Below are 18,714 nucleotides of genomic sequence, written 5' to 3'. Positions count from 1 at the left end.
TGTCGTCGTCATATCAAATAGGAAAAAAAAGCAATGTAAAATCCGATCCTTACCCTCTCTGCTTTGAAATCTACAAAAGCGCCATCCGCATATTTCTGCTTGCTCAGAAGCTGCTTCCTCCTCTCTTGGCGTTTCGCACGTTTCTGGAATTCCTCATTGTGGCCATTCAAGTGTGAGGTCAGCTCCGCCAGGCTTTGCAGCTTACTGTCACAGTGCCTGCACTGGAAACTGGCCCCACTTCCCAGGATGGTAAAATCCCTCTTCAGGTCCTTGCTGTGGTGGTCAGTGTAATGCATGCAGAGCAGCTCGGCTGTGCTGAAGGACAGCTTAAAGCATTTGACGCACCGGAAGGGAAGCCACTCCATCTCCGGAGCCTCCACCTCCAATTCGGGCTTCTCAAAATCATTTCTCTCTTCTGGGGGAGGTTGCTGCTTTTCATACTCGTCTGCGTACACCGCAGTGAAGTAACCCCCAAGCTTGCTGGCATGCTGTTTCTTGGGGAATACTCCGGGGTGGCGTTTCATGTAGTGGGAGACTATGCCTTTTTTGCTGAAGGACTGAAAGGAGCAGAGGGAACATTTCTTCTTCTCCACCGCCCTTCTCAGTTCTTCACTTAGCTGAGGAGAGTCCTCCTTGGGGGGTGAGGGGATGATCACTTTGTTGGGTTTGTCACTTATAGTCCTTGAGGCTGCTAAGCAATGCGTGTAATAAGCATCAATGTCATGCCGCTTCTGGTAATGCGCAGCCAGACCTTTACGAATAGGGTTTGTGTAGGAACACAAGGCACATTTAAACAGGTTGTTCTTGCCTTCTGGCTGTGCCCGAACATTATTGTGTTTTATTCGGTAGTGCCTGGCTATCCCTTTCCGGGTAGAGCAAAAATACTTACAAAGCTGGCAGCGGAACACAGTATGAGAAACCAAATGGGAACTGGAAAAGTGGGAAGATGGTAGTGAATCATCTCCGAGGAGATCTTCTGGAGCCATCTCAGGGGAGGGCTTAATTTCAGTGAGAACTTCGGGTTCCATGGCAGCAGGGAATTTTGGAGGAGACTGTGCAAATACATCAAATTCAGGCTGGTTATGGTACTTCTCATAATGAATTTTGAGCTTCTCCAAAGTGCCATGCGTGTAGGGGCATAATTTACACCTGTAAGCACCATACCCTTGCTTGAAAATTCTGCTGGTTTCCTCCACGTCATTCTGGCTCATATCAGCAGGTTGCTCCACATCATGCACAAAATCTTCTGCCGTGACCTTCACGGAAGGATGTCTCTTCTGGTAATGCGTTAGAACGCCATGAATGCGTGTGTTAATGTAAGGACAATGCCTACATTTGTACACTGCTCCTGGATTAATATCAATGTCTTGTGCAAAATCTGCAGCTTTAACTTTCATCCCAGGATGTTTTTTTCCATAATGGGTGAGAAGTCCATGCAAATTGTTATATTCAGACTGGCACACTGTACACTGGTATGGCGTAGAGGATATTGCAGGGTTCACAGAGGTGAGCTGAAGAGCTTTATCTTGGGAAAGGTTTGACTCTTCTGCATATTCAGCATCTAGGTCCCCGTGTGGCAATGCTAAATGATCCTCTGAAATTATTCTGACACCAATACCATCAGATACAGGGTTCATTTTATCAACAGCATCTTTTTCCTTGATAATATCTAGTAACACCGATTCATCTCCATTCATAGCCCAAGGGTGAAAAGCTTGGTAGTGATTAGTGATATCCCAAATGGAAGAGGCTTCAAAAATACAGTCTCTGCATCGATATATTTTCATTTCTGATGGTATTAGTAAGGCTGGAGGTGAAGGATCTGGCCCTGCCCAGAGTTTTGTTGCCATATATGTGTAATCAACGTAATGTTCAGGATGTCGCCTTTGGTAATGCACAAGCAGGCCACTGGGTTCCCCGTGAGAATAGATACACCATTCACAGTGATATCCAGCTTCTATTAAACCATCCAAAAATGCCCACCTCAAAATAGATGTGACCGTAGCCTTCAAGCTTGGATGGTCCTTTTTAATGTGCTTCCGCAGTGCGTAGAAATAAGGAGATGTATAAGAGCACTGCCTGCATTTGAGACCTCTTAACTTAGCCCTTTCTTGCTCGGAACCAGAAATAGGAATCTGTAAGCCACCAGGGGAATTTTTCTGACCCCGGTCACAGAGGCTCCTGATGGTGGCTGTATGTTGCCTAATCAGATCTGCATTGGCCTTGAAATCACGATGTTTCTTTTGGTAATGAATAAGGACCCCTTTTACAGTCCGGTTTCCGTAATCACAGTGCTGGCAGAAGAACATCTCGTTCTCTGCTGGAGCTACAGCACCATCAGAGTTGTCCCTATTCAGGTGCTGCATAGCAACTGTAGGTCTACGAACTCCAGGAGGTATTTCTCCAGTTCTCATCATTGCTGCAGTTGGGGGTGCCTGCCTAATATATTTGGCAGTCACTTTTATCTCTGGGTGCCTTTTCTGGTAGTGTACTAGTACCCCAACCACTGACCGGTTGCTATAAGAGCAATGTTTGCAGTAGTAAAGCTCCGTGGTAAGGTCTGGAGGTGGTGGAGGTGGTAATGATGACATTTTGGGAGAGCCAGGGGACCCTAGTTCGTAAGCCAACTGAGCCAGGGCAGAACCCCTCTCTACTGACACCACACGCATCGTTTTTTGAATCCTAAAATACGAAGCCTTCTCATCGGGATGTTTCTTCTGGTAATGCACTAAGACAGAATGCATGTTGGGACTTGCAAAGGAGCAGACATCACAATCATAAACTACAACACTGTTGACTGTTGATTCTTTTTGGCTTTCAGATTCGGGGCTATTGCCCTTTGAAGAATTTTTGTTAAAAGCAGCAGGTATGCCACAAGTCCCACGTGCAACTGGGGTCGAAGTGGACAGGTTTTTTGGAGCAGAGTTCAGTATCTCTCTCAGCGTTTGCGATTCTGAGTTTAACCCTTCTTGTTGCTCCACTACGTAACTTGAGAATATCATGGCATTGTTGATTTTAACGGTCGGGTGCATTCTTTGGTAGTGCGGCATTAGGCTCCTAACATTGGGGCTGGTGTAAGAGCAGAAGCGACAGCGATAGATCAAATCAGAATGATCAAAATTTAATACATTCATGGCTTCCGGGTGATGCTCACCATAATGCTGTTGCAGATCTTCAAAGTTTGTATAATCAATGTAACATTCAAGACACCTATACACTGCACTGTGGTCATTGGGATCAAGAATATATCTAAAACTGAATTTAATGTAGGGATGCATCCGTTGGTAGTGAGTGCTAACACTCCTGGCAGATTTGTTGCTGAAATCACAGTGTTTACAATAGTAAAGCCTTCCAGAATCACCAAAATCTGAATTATCGTTGTTTTGATCAGATCCATATAGGCTTACCTGGCTGCCGAGAATAGAAGAATTCAGTCCTGGATCCTTCAAACCCATCGATGAACAATAATATTCTTCCTCATCCTCAGATATAGTTAGCTCAATTTCTGCTCCATTGGTGGAGCTATAATCGTGGGGGATATTCCTGTAGTTGGGCTCTTTATGAGGATCACCTGGGTCTCTTCCCCATATTTGCTGGGAAGCAAATGCCGCTATTTCCATCAGTGGTTCTGTTTGTTCTTCCTCCTTGTCCAGTTCTACTTCGATTTCCACTTCATTGTCATCCTCTTCCTCTTCATCATCCTCCACATTAATGACTGTATCTTCCTGCTGCTTGTTCTGATTGATTTTGCTTTGCAAATTACTGGCAATCTCATCAATTCTGGTTCTTTTCTTGACTGGGGACAGATCGAGGGGAAAGTCATTGGACATCTTCCTAGAGGCTTTTGCTACAAAGTTGTTTTTAGAAGACAGTCCAAGAATTGAGGTCTGGCTTTTCTTCACAGTGCTGGGAGAAGCATGAGAATCAGGCTCACTGTCTGGCAGAGTATTTGCCGACGGGCTCTCGTATTTTGGCAAGTTATCACAAAATGAGTGCTTGTGCTGCTGATGAACCCGAAGGCCTTTCAGAGTCGTGGTGGAATAATTGCACATGGTGCATTTATACGGATGGTGCGAATTGGACTGCGGAGACTGTTGCTGCTGCTGCATGGAATCTATGATCCCCCCGGATTTCCTGCCGTTTATATTTCCCCCTTCATAGGATACTGTACTTTCATTTAAAGAAGAAGCTATACTTTCAGTTTGGGAATTCACGGCATCCCAGTCCGATGCTGTGCCAGTATGACACTGCTTATGAGCACCAAGCTTGAAAGAGCTCTTGCAGGTGAAAGGACATTCATCACATTTGTAGACGGCTGTCTTTCCAGAGAGGTGGATGTTTTCAATGTGTCGAGAAATGCTTCGCCGATGCATGGTAAGGAAAGGGCAGAAAGGACACTGAAACCTATTCATAAACCTTCTAAAAGGGATCCCCTTGGTTTCCAGTAACTTGTGGCCCTCGGATCCCATCAGCTGCTCAGCAGTTAGGCCTGAGCTTTGGTGATCCATAGAGTTCAACCCATTCTCGCTGTCCAATTCATTGAGCTCATCATCCGAACTGGAGTCATTCAGCATGCTGTGGTTATCCAGATCAGTAGAATTTGCCATGTCACCAACCCCATAACGAGATCGGTCAGACAAATTAGCAATGCCTGAGTTGTGAGGAGCCTTATGTTTCATCTGAGAGTAGGAAGCGGAGGAAAATTTTGAAGAGGAGTTGGACCTGATAAGAGAATTGTTTACCGAACTCCTATAGTTTGGGACAGTTGCGTTGGGCATCTCTCGCCCAGAAGCATTCATGGGTATATAGTTAGAGTTTGGGGGAGGGCTTGGGGGACTCTTGTTTACAACATCTGACATGTTGGTCCCATCCTGTTGCTGCCTCAGATTGGACAGTATTTTCACCATGCTTCGGTGCTTCTTCATCATATGATCACACCAACGTTCCCTTCGGGGTGTCTGGTAGGTACACCATTCGCAGCAGAAGTTGCCTCTTGATTTGGTTAAAGGCTTGACCATAGACTCCAAAATACTACGCTCGACAACTTCAGCTGGAAGCTCCTTGCCCGAATCCTGCATCGAGACAGACATAGAAGTTGATTCAGATATAGCAGCTGAAGAAGCAGGAAGGGTTGAGCTCTCTTTCAGGTTGTTTTTGTGGTACATCTTCTGATGTTTTAGAATCCGTGCACGTCTTGGAGATTTGTAGGTGCAGAACTGGCACGAAAATACCTTCCCAAACCCTTCGTGCATCATGATGTTGTAGTTTAAGGAGCCAGCACTTGTGGATCCAGTTGGAGAGCTTCCAGTCTGAGCGCCATGGACTTTCCGGGTATGTTCTATGAGAAGGTTTTTGGATCGGAAATAACGTACACAGTATTTACACTGGAAAAACTTGCTTGCTGATTTGGAGAGCATATGTTGGCCATAATAACCCTGGCTATGGCTATAGTAATTGCCAGTTCCCAGCTGAGCTGCATTTTGCCCTAGAAAAGAAGAAGAAAAATAGCAAATATTATCCGTGTATATTTACTACAGTGCCTGTTCTTTGTTTTTTTTTCCATCCTTCAAAGCTGTGTTTCCTCCCAAGGTAGTTGATTCATAAATGCTAGATAGGAAGTTTTTTTAAAAACCCTCAAAACAATTATTTTTAAAAAACCCACTGCTTTATTCTTTATGTTTTCCAGGGAAAGTTAGTAATAAAAACACCATTGAAATTGAAATGTAAATGTTAATTCATACAAATAGATACACATTTTTAAAGTTAGTTATAGAGTGCTGAATTCATATATATTATTTTTAAATAATTTAACCATCCCCTGCCCCCAATTTATAGTTAACAAATAAGGATAAAATTCCAGTGCAATTTAGGAATACACATCATACAAACACCCCTCAAGTATTGTTAGCAACGAAAGGCCGCTAGCTACTAGATAAACTATTAAAGGTGTTCCATAAAATATTTATCTTGCAATGCATGCATAATATGAGTTTCACATACAAATGGCTTTCTAGACATTGTGTTATAAATTCTGAATGTAACAAAAGAAGAAAAAGACTGATAAAAAACTTAGCAGCCCTGGAGGGATCAATCCACCATATGTGGCTATTTTCCATCTTTTTCAACCAACCCATGATGAGCAAGTAGCAGATTCCTTGATGAATATTTCTTGGAATCTACTTTCTCAGCCATAGGGTATGGTTGCTTCCTGTTAAATATGAGTAACATAGGAGTTTGTTGTCCTACATAGCAATTCCTGGCTATTTTTATCTGTCATAAAATTTGGGATATGGCGATTAGGATGGTAATGTGAGAATGCTGCAATGGGATAACTTCTCAGAAGGATGTTCCAAATAGAAAGTTACCTGCCATCCCATCTGCTACTGCAAATTCATCTTTTACCAAAGAATACTCCACCTCAGCCTGGTCACTGTTCATGGAACCAAATCTCGATGGGCTAGGAGTTTCTTCAGCAACATCCGTGGGCTGCAGAAAAGCAGTATGAACATCCTGGATGTGAGCTTTAAGATCTTCATAGGAAGGTGCTCGAAAATCACAGCCATCACACTGTAGCACCTCCATGATCTTTGCTGTTGCTAAGCTTTACATTAGGGAAATCTAAAAAAAAAGATGGAGAAGAAACATATTGCCTATAAGAACAGTACACAAACTGTTATAGCAGCAGATTCAGTACTGAACAAATATGGAGAAAAAATATTCTCCAAGCACAAGTACAGCATACCAGGACAGTAACATTTTCTTTCACAGAAATCTGGGACCGAACGTACTTTTGATATATTCAAACATGTGACTCATAATTACTTTCTGCAGAAGTCTTGCCCAATTGCCCTTTCTACTCTCACTTTACCTGTTCATCAATCCAGTTGCAAAGAACAAGGAAGCATATGTTGGAAAGCCATCAACAATAAAATGCATGGGAACTATTGTTGAAAAGTTGTAGAAAGCCAAGCAGATTATTTACTTAAGACATTTAATCCCATGCTTCCTCCAAGCTTATGTGGCACACATATTATAACTTATCCAATTTTAACCTTCTTAACAACCCTGTTAGGCTGACATCTGCAACTTGCTTAAGTTCAACTGGTGTTGAGTTTTAAGTTGGTGCAGCCACCTCTTCTCCCACGGCGAGTCCAAACTTTTAACCAAAAAGACTTTAAAGTATTTCCCCCTTTCCAAGTTTACTACACATCTGATATTACCAGTTATTAATGGGTTTTGTTTTATGTAACCCCTCTCAACTCTAGAGCTTTCCAAAAGTGTAGGGCCAAAATTGTGAAATTCCAAGCCTGTAGGGTGAAAGAAAATGATAGCATCTAAACCTCCTTCCATAACTGAAAAGGAATGTTAGCAAGATAAATATATATATATGTATATAAATATATTTCTCCTAGTATTTCAGACCTCATGATTTTAAGTGTACTAATTAAATACTTGATAAATTCTAAAGTTTCTATGCTTCTGAGATATTATCGCTGAATAGGATGAAAATATGTAGCAGACTAGGGTAATCTCTCCTATACCCCATATATCTTCTCTTCTATCCCTATATCTTTCTTCTATTCTCTCATTGATTATTTTATCCTATACTCTCTCTTCTATTCTTTCTTTAATTCTATTTCCTCGAAGGTGTCCTCTATTACCTTCATTGTGTATTATTGTGTATTGGACAAAATTAATAAATAAAATAAATAAAAGATACCTACTTATTTTCATACACTAGCTGCATACTAGCTTTGACTAATCCAGCAGCTATTACCTTAATGAGCTGCTTACTTTAAAGTCTCCTCACACAATTCAGGTCATATTTAGTCTAGGAGCTCCACCAGACCAAGAGATGGAAAAGCAGCACAAATGAGCTTTAAGAAAAAACCCATCTTCTCATTGTCATGTTAACATGAGGTGATGTTTATCAAATGTTCAAAGCTGACCAGTCTCCTACCCGTATTACAAAGAAAAAGCAACGCTGCCAGGATCCTGCATCAGAAGAAAATTCCTCTCGGTGGCATGGTTTTAAAAATGTGGACCTAATCAGCAGAAAACGCACCATCCACGGCAATCTCTTGGTGCCCCACTTCACCTTCTCACTTTGCCCTGAAAAACTGAACACTGGCCCTGCCTTCTTTTCAGCTAACAATGTTAGCAACAATCAGGAGACTCAAAATCTTTTATGTGCAAGCACCAGACCAGACCCTGTGTGGAAGAGGTTGCTATCTGCTCTGGATCAAATTACAGCAGTGAAGGCAGAGGCCCCACCCCATAAGTCTCCTTTTGCACAGTCCATTAGACCTGAAAACAATCTCTTTCCCTCCCTCCATCCCCCCCTCCATCCCTTTTGCCATGGTGCAGCAGGCGACTCTTCTTGAATTCAGAATGCTCCAGAAAAATGCAGGGGAGAAAATAATGAAACGGATCTTCTCACTGTCCATCTTCTTAAACCTCCTCCCCCTCCACCATCCCCCAGCATAGTCTTTTCATCTAAGTCAAACAAGCCACAGCTCTCTGAATGTGTTTATCACACTTTCAAGAGATATGAGCTCCTGCGTCACTGACGCTTTAAGACTCACTAAGCTGTCCTAGTCCTCTGAGCTTTAGGAGGGAGAGAGAGAGAGGTAGAGGGGGAGAGAGAGAGACAGACAGAGCAGCCATTTTAGCTCAGACAAGCCATGTATTAAGAAAGGGAGAGATAGGCTCAGAGCTTCTAGCCTGCACACAACATGGCTTCACTTATTTCAGCCTCATCACCACACAATATTCTCCATCTTCTCCTTTGCTTTCCAAGGCCAGGGTTAGGAACCTGATTAGAATTCTAACCAGGGTTAGAATTTTTCCCCCTTGAAGAGGAAAGAACAGATGCTCAATATTTCAAGGTTGCAATCCAACCAGCTTTTTTCCCCTCCTCTCCCTTGAACAAAGCCATGGTCAAAATACCTCTGAAGCTTCTTCCAACCCTCAATGATCCATCGGCAACAGTCTTTGCTTAAGCAAAAAGAACCGGCCAGGTGGCCTCCAGGTCTAAAGCGAGCAGCAATAATTCAACCAGATTATTATTACTATTGTTATTATTTTTAAGACAGGATGGATAGAAGAAAAGGAGGCAGACGGAGAACCAGGAGAAAGAAAAGAAGCAAAGGGAAGGGAAAAGCCTTCCACAATATGCATTTTAACCTCATGGGAGTCATTCTTCTATCCACAGAAGACATACCATCTGACTCTGCCTGCCAGATTCCAAAGTCTAATGACCTTTGTTAATCACCAGCCAAGCTGTCTGCTTAGCAAGCCTTGCCAATAGGCACACCCTTCAACACAAAGGCTGGAGCTATTCCTTTGGAGAGAGGTTCTCTTGAAAGCTCCATTGTGTGTGGAAACCAAGGGAAAAGGGGAAAAAAAACGGGCGGGGGAATCTCTTCCTTCACATACCGGATGGAGTCTTCCTTTAAGGATTGAAAGGAACTTCAGAAAAGAAAATTAACAAAGAAAAAGGAGAAGAAAGAAAAGCAGGGCTTTCTTTGCTCTGTCCCTCCTTGTTTAGAAAGTTCTCACATCAGCTTAGGAATCAGAAGGAAGAAGGTGGGGGGGAAATATCAAGTGAAACATCTCCCTACAAGGTAAAAATAAAAAAATAAAAAAAGCCAGTGAAGAGTTGTCAGTATCACATGGTTGCATTTTCTTGAAGCTTCTTCTAAAGGTTATTAACTCTGGCTTGCCCAGGAGTAAATCACTCAGACCAAACACTCTCCACTTGTTCTGCAGCAAAACAGAACCCAGGGCAATGCAATTGTCAACTATTAACAAGGACAACTGTCCTAGGACAGATCTGGCTCAACTGAGCAGAAGCTCTGAGCTGAAGACAAAGCACACCTGGCTGATACACACACACAGAGAGAGAGAGACAATTCTCACAGCAAGAGGTTGCTGGCTCAGCTTTTGTTTCAAAGGTCATCCTTCACCCCACCAAAAAAAAAAACCCCAACCATGCTGGAGGACTGCATTCATGCCTTTATTTAACACACAACCTCTTAGCTTTTAAGACAATTGCCTCTGACTTTAATAACTTTATGGGCCATTACATCTGAGCAGTCTTTAGTTTCATTTTTTCACCAACACCTGAAGAAACCATTTCCTCGTTATTATTTATTAATTACTTCTAGAACATTTGAAGGTAGGGATGAGCTTCCTCCTGGTTTAAGTGGCCAAAATAGTGTGTCTGTATTTTTCTTTGTCTAAGGAAGATAAGAGAGCAGAGAGAACCATCTGTCAGCCAAAGAATGGAGCTTTTCACTGCCGATGTTAATATGCTGTCAAGATGCACATGAAAGAGAGATATATGGAAACAATATTGGCATGTTTCTCCATAATGACAAAGGCAGCAGTGGCATAGTGTCCATATGATTATCAATGCATTAGACAGTAACAAAATTTAAAAAAGAAACCCAAAAGACTAAGAAAGTTATTCAAAATCTGGCTGCCAAACAAAACGTTAAAAATTTGGCATCCAAAAGAAAATTAGGCGAACATAAAAATAACACACTTATTATTTGTTTACAACAAAATGAAGCTGCAGCTACCAGTTCTTTAACTGGTGTTCACCTTCACATGCACCAAATTCTTTCCAGAAACCTAGGCTGTTGTGATATTATCGGTGTAGTATATATATACACAGATCCAAGCATTGTGGCCTTCTGCAATTGACAGATGGAAATGTTGTTAATGTGCAGATTTTCTAAGTGCCATCCAAGATTTTTTGGTATGGCATCCAATGTGCCAATGACCACTGGGGCCACCATGGTTGTCCTATGCCCTGATTTTTCAATTACTCTTATTTAATAAACAGCTACTTGCTTATTCTTAATCATTTGAATAATTTGCATTTGGAAATCTTTTGGAGGGTTTTAATATTGAAGAAACATTAAAAGGGCTTGCAAAAAGCTATACATGGCACTGAAACAACCACATACTTTCCAATCCCATTTAGATATTCAGTTAATGTGGAGAGCTCAAAGTATAGAGCAGTATTTTTAAAAACTTTAAGACATGTGGACATTATTTCCCAGAATTCCCCAATGGCTGAGTAGAGAATTCTGGATGTTGAAGTTCATGTAAGGTTGTGAAGACTGGGATAGGGCACAGGACTCAGCTCCTTTAAGTTCCCAAGTGGGAAATCTGGAAACGAAATTGTATTTGCTCCAATGTACTCAAGGCAACTCAGAACTTTTATTTATTTCAATTCCTGATCAGACAGAAAGCTATATCTATAATCCAGCAAACACAAAAATCATTTAGGCCTCCGCACACATTCACATAAATACTTAACCCTGCTGTTCTGTTTAAGAAAAGTAACAAATCTTCTGTTCCCGGGTCACCCTGACCCGGACCGAAAACTCTTCATTTGCAGTGCTTATGTTTGGTCTTTTTGAAAGCTTTTTTCACTTGGAAAGTAGTCTGAACATTTCTGCACACAATGATATGAAAATTGAAATGAAAAAAGTAAATCTTATTGGTTTATTTTGCGGATATAATGCACGCCCCCCCCATTTTTGTGAAATTTTTTTCAATTTATGGATAGTTTTGCTTGCAAAATGCATTCTATTTTACTAAAGTTGGTATGGGATTGGTAGCTTGAACATTTCTGAACATAATGATATGAAAATTGAACTTGAAAAATTGATGCATATTGGTTTATTTTGTTGATGAAATGCATGCCCCCCCGTTTTTTTTAAATAGTCTTCACTTTATGGATAGTTTTGCTAGCAAAATACATTCTATTTTACTAAAGTTTGTGTGGGATTGGTAGCTTGAACATTTCTGAACATAATGATATGAAAATTGAACTGGAAAAATTGATGCATATTGGTTTATTTTGCACATAAATGTATGCCTCCCCCCGTGTTCAATTATTTCAATTTATATAAAAATTATGCTGTTAATTTCAAACTTACATACTTTTTTTTAGTAAAATGGATTTGTTTCATAAAATTAGTCCTCTGGCTACAATGTGGTTGATTTTCAAAAGGATATTCCAAATATTTCTAGACAAATATGTATAAACAGTGACAATAATGGCACATAGCAAGGCCGGGGGTGGGGGGTGGCCTTTTTGTGGCAAAAATAAACCAATAAGAACCATTTTTTTCAGTTCATTTATATTTTTCTTATATTCAGAAATGTTCAATTTAGTATATCAAACCTTTTGGGGGGAAATTCCTTAGGGATTTGTAGCCTTAAAAAAATAGAAATTGACACGAAATTAAAAAAGGATGGGGGGGTAGGGGCTTTTTGATCAAAATAAAAATATAAGTCTCAATTTTTCCAGTTCAATTTTCATATCATTATGTTCATAAATGTTCAAACTAGTTTTCCAGTTGAAAAAGTTTTCAAAAAGATCAAATTCAAGTACCTAAAAAAATTATTTTTGGTCCGGTCATATACGAACAGAAACAGACTCGAAGTTATGATTTTTTTTTGCCCAGAAAACAATTAGCCACCACCCCAAAAATATTTTTTGATGATCAGCATTGTTAAATTGAGTAAATGAATGCCTAAGATTTTAAAGAATATTTCGGATTTGGAGGATAAAAAAATAAAAAGTGAAAATGGTTGCAAGCAGCCAAGGGGGGGGGGAGGCCTTATTTCTGATATTAAAAAACCAATAAGAATCATTTTTTTCAGTTCCTTTATATTTTTCTTATATTCAGAAATGTTCAAGCTACCAATCCCACACCAACTTTAGTAAAATAGAATGCATTTTGCAAGCAAAACTATCCATAAATTGAAAAAAAAATCACAAAAACGGGGGGGCGTGCATTATATCCGCAAAATAAACCAATAAGATTTACTTTTTTCATTTCAATTTTCATATCATTGTGTGCAGAAATGTTCAGACTACTTTCCAAGTGAAAAAAGTTTTCAAATTGACCAAACATAAGCACTTCAAATGAAGAGTTTTCGGTCCGGGTCGTATGTGACCCGAACAGAAGATTTGTAACTTTTTTTGCCCAGCAAAAACTAAGCCCCCCACCCCCCAAAAAAAATTCTCATAGAGAGAACCCCTGAAGTGATGGATAGTCATGAAATTTCAAGTTTCAGATATGCAGGGAAAATTTTTTACAGGGACTCAAACTTGGCTTCGGGTCACATACGACCCGAACAGAACAGCAGGGTTTTAAAACAGCATTTTTATAAACTTCTGATTCCATTATATTTGCATTCTAGATCGAATAGTAAAATTGCTTCCATGTTTAGAAACTTTTTTTCTGGTTTGAAGAGATAATATATTTGAAAATTGTAATGTGACATTTAAAAAAATCAGATTTCATGGAGGGAAGGAAAGAGTAAAAAGATGTAGTTTTTGATCGATTTCTGTGTATCCCAGCCATTGTTTAAAATTAGTCAGTATGTGAAATCTTTCAACCTTCAAACACATGTCTTCTTACTTAACATGACAACACACACACATGAGCAGACATATTAGAATTGATTGATTGGGGAATAATTAGAGTTTATTTAAATAAAAATATGCTGGTCATTTTTCTAATATTCATCTCAAGAAGTTCCATGTCAGAAGAGAAGGAAGGAAGGAAGGAAGGAAGGAAGGAAGGAAGGAAGGAAGGAAGGAAGGAAGGAAGGAAGGAAGGAAGGAAGGAAGGAAGGAAGGAAGAAAGGAAGGAAGGAAGGGATACTTTGTGGGAGAAAAACTGTTATGAATCCTCCAAAGATACAGTTGTAGAGAAGTTTTGCATTCTCCATACATTTGAGCAAACATCTCTTAATAGAATCCAGAAGGCCATAACATTGCTCTCATCTTTATTTGTTTTTCCCCTATGCTGGAGAGAGATTACTCTACCCAAAATAAGCATTGAAACAGCAATGTGATTAAACAGCCAACTAATTATAGATCTTACAAAACCTTCAAGAAATAGAACCTGAAATACCATAAGCAACATCATACCGAGTGCATTCTTTTTTTCACAATTTCCCTGCTACAGAATGTTTTATTTTAATATCAGGAAACCCTAGCAGTCCTAATGCAAAGCCTCCTACTGCTACCTTAGATTGCCAGTGGAGTATTTTATATATAGTGCCTTTAAGATAAATTATTTTGACACTTTCCAAATTATTGTGAACTGTCATCTCTGTATCATCCATGTTAGATCTAGTGCAAACACAGCACTATCTACTGAAAACTGGCCAATCAGAAAGTAGATTTGCAATGGGCAGCTCCCTTTTTAGTAAGGAATTTCCTCCTGCTATCTGGTTTCAACTATGTTCTAGTTATATGCATAGGCAGCTACCAAATTTGCTGAAAATCATTTGCAAATCTTCTCCAATCCAAAGTTCAACTGAAGAACATGTTCAGTGTTAACATGAAGTGTTAACCATGATTGTTAGTGTGTGTGCAATTCTAGAATGCTTCACAAGAAAAGAATTGATAGAAGCCTATCCCAGTTTAATTTGCACGAAACCAACAAATGACAGCCATACTAAGTGTTAATTCTACCTTCTCATTATAGATTCACCTTAATTTCTTCTGGGCAAGAACTATTTAAAAGAAATATTCAGTCTGATGGCTTTATGAAACTAATGGAAAAACAGCGTTGGTCCTACCTGAACACTTTTCCTCAGTGTAGGTTGCAAGACAGGCCAGGAATGGGTAATGACTTTGCCCTTCTGCCTGCAGACTGAGTCATCATTTTATAGTCACGCCCCATTGCCTCTCTCTCTGGCGTTGCCTCTCTCTTTGGCCCCAATTATCGATGAAGAGGCAGCTGTAACAAGACAAACCTATCCAGATGTTAGATGCCCTGACCCCACGCTTTTGGATCCAGACCCTACGGTCATTCCAGGGTGGGACTGGCCTACCCTGCAACCTACACTGTGAAAAGGCGTTCAGATAGGACCAGTGCTCCTTCTGCAGTGACGTTGCGGTATAGTCCAGGAACAGGACTTATCAAAGCTGGCATTCCTAAAGGTGGGTCTCCATTGGGGCTGAATCCTTAGATGCCCAGAGAACCTGCTGGAGCACTCGTCTTCCGAAGGTGGCTGAGGCAAATGCCTCTAGATGTAATGCCAGATAAACTGCCCATGTGGCTGCCCTAAAGATTTATTCCAGGGATGCCTGGGTAGGCCAAGCTGCAGTGGGTGTGGTGCTCCTAGTAGAGTGAGTGGTCACCCTCTGTGGTAGTGGTAGATATTAGGCCTATGTGATCGCAATACATGCACATATCCAACAGCCAATAGTAGATGGGGCACCTTAGATCTGAAGAAGGCAGGCTGGAAGGAAACAAACAATTCTTCTGATTGTCGAGAGGAGGCCATCTTCTTGATGTAAACATGGAGGGTCCTCCTCACATCCAGCATGTGTCACTTGTGTTCCAGGTCATGGAAAGGCCGAGGACAAAAGTTGGGCAACACTATTTCTTGGGCCCAATGGAACCACATGTAGACCTTTGGAACAAAGCTCTTTGCACAACGAAAAGAATGTACACTCCCTGTCTCCGCTCTGTCAAAGGGACCAGCTCAGTGGCCATGATGTCTAAAAGATGTTAAATGGCAGAAGCCATCAGTTGCCTTTTAATTAAATTATTGGAGGGGCATTGTACAAAGTAGTTCAGGGGGTTGGAGAGGAACTTTAATGGAAGATCCGAACAGAGAACCCTCAAGGACCCAGGTGTCAGAGGCTGTTTCCTTCCACTTCTCAACAAAGAAGGCCAAGCGACCCCCTATGGGGAATGAATCACTTTTGCCTCCTTAACTGCTTCCTCCCTACACCTCAAAAGGGGCGTCTGGCCTGAAAGGGCGGCCTGGGTATTTTGCGGAAGTCAGGTCAGTCTGCTGAACAAGTTGCTCTGCCATACTGATATTGCTAGAATTGGTTGGTATCTGTCTCGAAGGCACAAAAAGAATATTTGCGACTGTAAGGTGTAGGACATCGGTCCGCCCTCCAGGTAGATGAAGGTAGCACCTTCCGCTTGTCTTTATTTTTCATGAGTAGTGGTTCCACTGGTGGGCAATGTACCCTCTAAGGTGCGCGGCCGTGCAGGTGCGCACCCAAACTCCCCCCCGCGAGAGGGGGAGAGAGAGAGAAAGAGAAAGAAAGCAAGAGAGAGAGAGAGAAGAGGAAGGAAGAGAAAGAGAGATAGAGAGCAAGAAAGAAGGAGAGAGGAAGGGAGAGAGAGAGAGAGTGAGATAGAGGAAGAAAGCAAGAGAGAGAGAAAGCAAGAGAGAGAGAAGAGTGGAAGGAAGAGAGAGAGAGAGAGAAATGATAGAAAAAAGGGAGAAAAAAGAGAAATGAGAAAATGATTGAGGCAGTGAATGACAGGAAAGAAAGAGAAACAGAGAGAGAAGTGACTCTTGACTTAAAGCATATGGTAAAAGCTCTTAAATAATAACAGAGAAAAACCCCCCAGCCCTCACCTGTTTTTATTAATAGTTATGTTTTTGATTTTGCTGGTTGTTTTAGTTTTAATAGAAATAGATTTTGGTTTTGGTTTATTATTAATTTCTTTTGAATAAAAAAAGAAGGTATCTATCTATCTATCTATCTATCTATCTATCTATCTATCTATCTATCTATCTATCTATCTATCCATCCACCCACCCACCCACCCACCCATATATCTATTTTTCTATCTATATATTTATACTTCTATGCCGCCCAGTCCCAAGGGGACTGCCGCTCAGACACTATACTTTTCCGCCCACACCGAAAATAAAATTAGAAGGAACATTGGTGGTGGGCCAAACAACTTTCCCCCGAATAGGGGTCAGATGTGCGTCACCATTTCACTTTGGCATTGGCTTGCCAAAGCCAATTGGCTTGTTGGCTTCAGGAACAAATGAGGGACTGGGATGTAGTCTTGTTCGGCCACAGGTTCAGTAAATAGGCCAGATTCTGGACCCTGTGGCTCCCTTTGAGAGAGAGAAGAGTCTGTGCCAATCTGGGTTGTGCCCTGTGCCTGATGCAGCAATGGCTTGAATAATGCCAATGGGGACAGGCCTGAGAAAGCAGAGGGGTCTTGCAAAAAAGCATCATCTGAGAGAGACAAATCAACTTGGTTCTCCTACCCTAATAAAGATTCTACAGTTCCTCCTGAGTAACAATGGGACTGTTGCAAAGCCTGTGAAAAGTCCTGACCAGGAATCTGATGGGAGGAAGATGGAATGCCCTCACTGCATCCAGTAGAAAGTACTGTATATGTTGGCATTGCCAAACAACCTCAATACTTTTGGAAATTGCCTCAGAAATATAATTCTTCACTTTATCAGGAATGTCTGTCATGACATACCCATGACAGCCGCTCATTTCACTGTGAGATTTACTCAGGTGTAAAAATTAATGCCAGCTGGTAATAGCTCCAAAATGGCGGCCATGGCATTTGACAGCATCAGAAAAGCCACCACACTTAGCCCGAGGGCTAAAAAAGCACAAAATGCTAAATTCAAACCTGCAGGTAGCAATTTTGCATCTATTCAGTGCTGAAGACAGCAGGGTAGTTCAGAGAGTAGGATTGACTCGTTCTTCTGATTGGGGAGATCAGCCACTAAAGAAATTGTCTATTTCTGGCAAGGACTGAGTCAAGGCAATGGGGCGTGGTTATAAAATTATGACTCAGTGTCCAGGCAGAAGGACAAAGTCATTACCCATTCCTGGACTATCCTGCAACCTCACTTGAGAAGCCTTTTGTAGTAGTGCTGAGAGGAACAGAGAGGAAATGGATGACAAAATGTGATTATATAGATAAAAAAGCAATCACAATTTAGTGCAGTGACCTTGAGCCCAAGAGAAACTTTAATGTATGGGGGGCCTCTGATCAGTTTAACGTGGCGAAGGAAGGAAGTAGATTGATGCCTAGCTAGTTAAAAAGAGCTCATGAATACTGGAGTAAGTACCAAGCTGCAATTTGTGGCTTTATGAGAGGGGGTTGAAATTTCCTAAGATATATATAAAGAAGATCACACTTGAATGGTTACTAAAAAAAGACTTTAAGAGGTTTTTGCATGTTTGTATATATAAATACATACAAACTCAACATAGGTTTGAAACTCCTCAGCAGACCTCTACAAACACTGTTACAAAACCAGGGTATTACTCCAACATTAAGAGATGTTCTACTTTTGGTCAACTTAAGAAATTGTTCTGCTCTTAAATATTCCAATACTGTACCTCCATTCAGAGAACAACTTTAAGTGATAGTGGTTGACAAAAGAATAGACTACAGTATTTGCATGAAAGCTTGGGAGATCTTTACTGGAGGTTATCAACCATACAAACAAAAGGAAATAAACATGGAAATCCTTGTTGGAATTAAGCTCCAGAATTATATAATACAATGTGTGCAATAAATGCTGGCTTGGCTATAACATGGGTGTGAGTAATATTTGTCTTGCTTGACAAGGAAGTAGATAATATGCAAATCTATTCATGCAGGTATACATGGTTATACATGATTATAAACATCATGGGAAGACAATAAGTGAATATGTTTTATTCTAATACTGTATTAAGTATGTACAAATCCATTTTGGGTCCAAGGAAAGGATTCTCAGGATTTTTGTTTTCCAAAGGAACGTATTTCTTTTTTATTTTGCTTTCCCAAAATAAATCTCTTCCCAAAGAAGCCAATATAATTTATAAAGAAGCACAAAAATGTTAATATAATCAATTAGCATTTTAAAAGAGCAATAAAGAATGACAAA

At 40.7% G+C, this 18,714-nt stretch overlaps 1 protein-coding gene across 19 annotated transcripts in view; it reads right to left on the bottom strand.

Annotated features, from left to right (window-relative positions):
- The window catches only part of ZNF462 (zinc finger protein 462), a 205,386-nt gene that overhangs the window by 92,529 nt on the left and 94,143 nt on the right, over window positions 1–18,714 (bottom strand). For all 19 annotated transcript variants that reach the window (XM_070742399.1, XM_070742381.1, XM_070742380.1 and 16 more), the window contains 2 exons: window positions 6,366–6,618; window positions 54–5,485 (listed from right to left, as the gene is read on the bottom strand). In XM_070742399.1, the coding sequence (XP_070598500.1) occupies window positions 54–5,485; window positions 6,366–6,582 (5,649 nt within the window). In that variant the 5' untranslated portion in view covers window positions 6,583–6,618. The remainder of the gene's footprint in view (window positions 1–53; window positions 5,486–6,365; window positions 6,619–18,714) is intronic.

Source organism: Erythrolamprus reginae, chromosome 2 (assembly GCF_031021105.1).
Source record: "Erythrolamprus reginae isolate rEryReg1 chromosome 2, rEryReg1.hap1, whole genome shotgun sequence".
In the NCBI taxonomy this organism is placed as follows: domain Eukaryota; kingdom Metazoa; phylum Chordata; class Lepidosauria; order Squamata; family Dipsadidae; genus Erythrolamprus; species Erythrolamprus reginae.
The sequence above is the reverse complement of the archived record's forward strand: the minus strand, read 5'-3'. Positions and strand labels throughout refer to the sequence as shown.